The sequence below is a fragment of the Palaemon carinicauda genome, chromosome 42 (genome assembly GCF_036898095.1).
Source record: "Palaemon carinicauda isolate YSFRI2023 chromosome 42, ASM3689809v2, whole genome shotgun sequence".
Classification (NCBI taxonomy): domain Eukaryota; kingdom Metazoa; phylum Arthropoda; class Malacostraca; order Decapoda; family Palaemonidae; genus Palaemon; species Palaemon carinicauda.
In genome coordinates, this window is record NC_090766.1 from 33,915,202 (window position 1) to 33,917,701 (window position 2,500).

General features: G+C 37.0%; 1 protein-coding gene across 1 annotated transcript in view; it reads left to right on the forward strand.

Moving 5' to 3' along the window:
* Positions 1-2,500, forward strand: part of LOC137632918 (uncharacterized) — a 5,883-nt gene that overhangs the window by 3,337 nt on the left and 46 nt on the right. The window contains exon 2 of the mRNA XM_068365021.1: positions 1-2,500. This exon is cut by the window's left edge and continues 236 nt beyond it; it is cut by the window's right edge and continues 46 nt beyond it. Coding sequence (XP_068221122.1) covers positions 1-1,180 — 1,180 coding nt within the window. The 3' untranslated portion in view covers positions 1,181-2,500.

Consider the following 2,500-nt stretch of genomic DNA (forward strand, 5'->3'; position numbering starts at 1 on the left):
ATCTTCACAAAATGGAAGAGAGGTTTCAGCACAAGGGACAACAGGGAACGCAGAAAGAGCCAAAACCAACACCACTGAACAGGAGTCAGGTGAAGAAACGGGAAACAATCAGGGAGATCACATAACCTTGTCTAAAACAGTAGTCAGTGTTGTTTTAGTCCTTCTGCTGTCGACATCAGTTCTACACTTTGTTTTCATCTTACATTATTGCATGAAAATCTGGTACTGCTGCTGCACCCAAGAGGTTGAGAGTAATGTTGACTACTCTCAAATGTCAGTGTTCGGCCTCACAGACTTAAGCAACCGAAGTTCTCTGAATAAAGCCAGCATCAAATTACGCAACAAGGGAAACAAGTTGGATGTTGATGCCGAAACCACCTTTCAGAATTACTCTTACCGTTGCAACAGCAACTATAACGATGGGTTTCTCAACCTTGACAATGCCATTAACAAAGGAAGACACAGCAAACGGATTTCCTTTGTCAATGAAAATGAACAATGTAGAAAACAAAGCCAAACTAGGTCCCTCATTAACTCACCTTCAAAAAAGGAAACAGCTGCTGAAGTACATCCAGAGAGAGACGATATATCAGACAAATGTTCTATGATTGTACCAAGTATCCAAATGAATTCTCCAGAAGAACAAGGTACAGGCATTGGCACATCCAGTTCAGACACAGAGAGCGTGGAAACCCCATCTCAAGTAATATCTTCAAAGAAATGTGCCTTGCCCTTCAACGACCAGGTCATGGGCAGTGACAACGAAATTGCTAGTAGAAGCACCATTCCAATAAAGTACCCGGTGAACATGGAAGATTCGGGAGTGTCCTTGAGTCTAAGAGAATTAAATTCAATGAAGAAACAGTTAGAGAAGCACATGGAAGGACCATCAGAAGTAGAGAAGAGAAAACCAGGATTGTCTGGCGAGCGCCAAAACTCGACATTAGTGGTAAACGCTTCCAAGAGGGCAGTAAGCGCAGGGTACTCAATGCACCTCACAGAGGAGCGTGATAGGCATAAGCGACAACAATTAGAGGCCCGTAGGTTTAGTTCTTTTGAGCCCAGTATTCGTGCAAACTATCAGAGCCACCTCCAGATTCCATCCTACATGAACAAAGCTGCAGGGGAAAACAAACGGCACTATTTTTTGCACTGCGGAGGTCCTGAGACGTCCGTGTAGTGGTGCACACCTTTGATGCAGTAGACGCAACGGATTTTCTGTGCAACTTGGAAACGATTACCAATGATGAAAATTAGTGTATTAATAGGTAATATTGGCAATGTTGCAACTATTAATGCTGCAACATCTTACAATAGATCTATCTTTAGTTTACCAATAGTTAAATATTGTTTGCAGTTGGCTGAAAATACTGAAGTGTTTCATACCCAATATTTTCAGCTATGATTTTATAGTCTGAGGAACTCAATACTGAAGTTAGATGTAAGAAAGTACAGGACATGTTTATTATTATTATTATTATTATTATTATTATTATTATTATTATTATTATTATTATTATAGAGCCACCAGGTAGAAGGGGGAGAGGAAGGCTTAATAAAAGGATTCAGTAGATAGAATAGATGGACACAGATGATCAGCTGTTTTTACAAGCAATAACACATATTGATTACAGTTCATTCTTTGATGGGATTGTTACAAAACTCTTCTTATCGTTTGTAATATGAGCCTTGTCAGATGACAGTATCTGCTGATACAAAACATTAGCAAATGTACCTTGCATTGAATTTGAATTATTCTTGATTTGTGTTTTGAGATTAAATCAGATTCTCTATAAATTCTTGTCAAAGATGAAGAAGATTCAAAGCCAGAATTTGTTTTGACTGCAACAAAGACACGTTATACAATAGACTTTGTTTTGATTGCAACCAGGAGACATTTTACAATAAACTTTGTTGTGCTTGCAATAAGAAGACATTTTACAATAGACTTGTTTTGATTGCAACAAGGAGACATTTTACAATAAACTTTGTTGTGCTTGCAATAAGAAGACATTCTACAATAGACTTGTTTTGATTGCAACAAGAACACATAAGATAGACTTTGTTTTGACTGCAACATGGACATATTATACAATAGACTTTGTTTTGATTGCAACAAGGACACATTATACAACAGACTTTGTTTTGATTGCAACAAGGACACATTATACAAAAGACTTTGTTTTAATTGCATCAGGGACACATTATACAATACATTTTGTTTTGACTGCAACATGGACACATTATACAATAGACTTTGTTTTGATTGCAACAAGGACACATTATACAACAGACTTTGCTTTGATTGCAACAAGGACACATTATACAATAGACTTTGTTTTGATTGCAACAAGGACACATTATACAATAGACTTTGTTTTTATTGCAACAGGGGACACATTATACAATAGACTTTGTTTTGATTGCAACAAAGGCATTTTACAAAAGAATTTGTATTGATTGCAACAAGGACACATTATACAATAGACTTTGTTTCTCT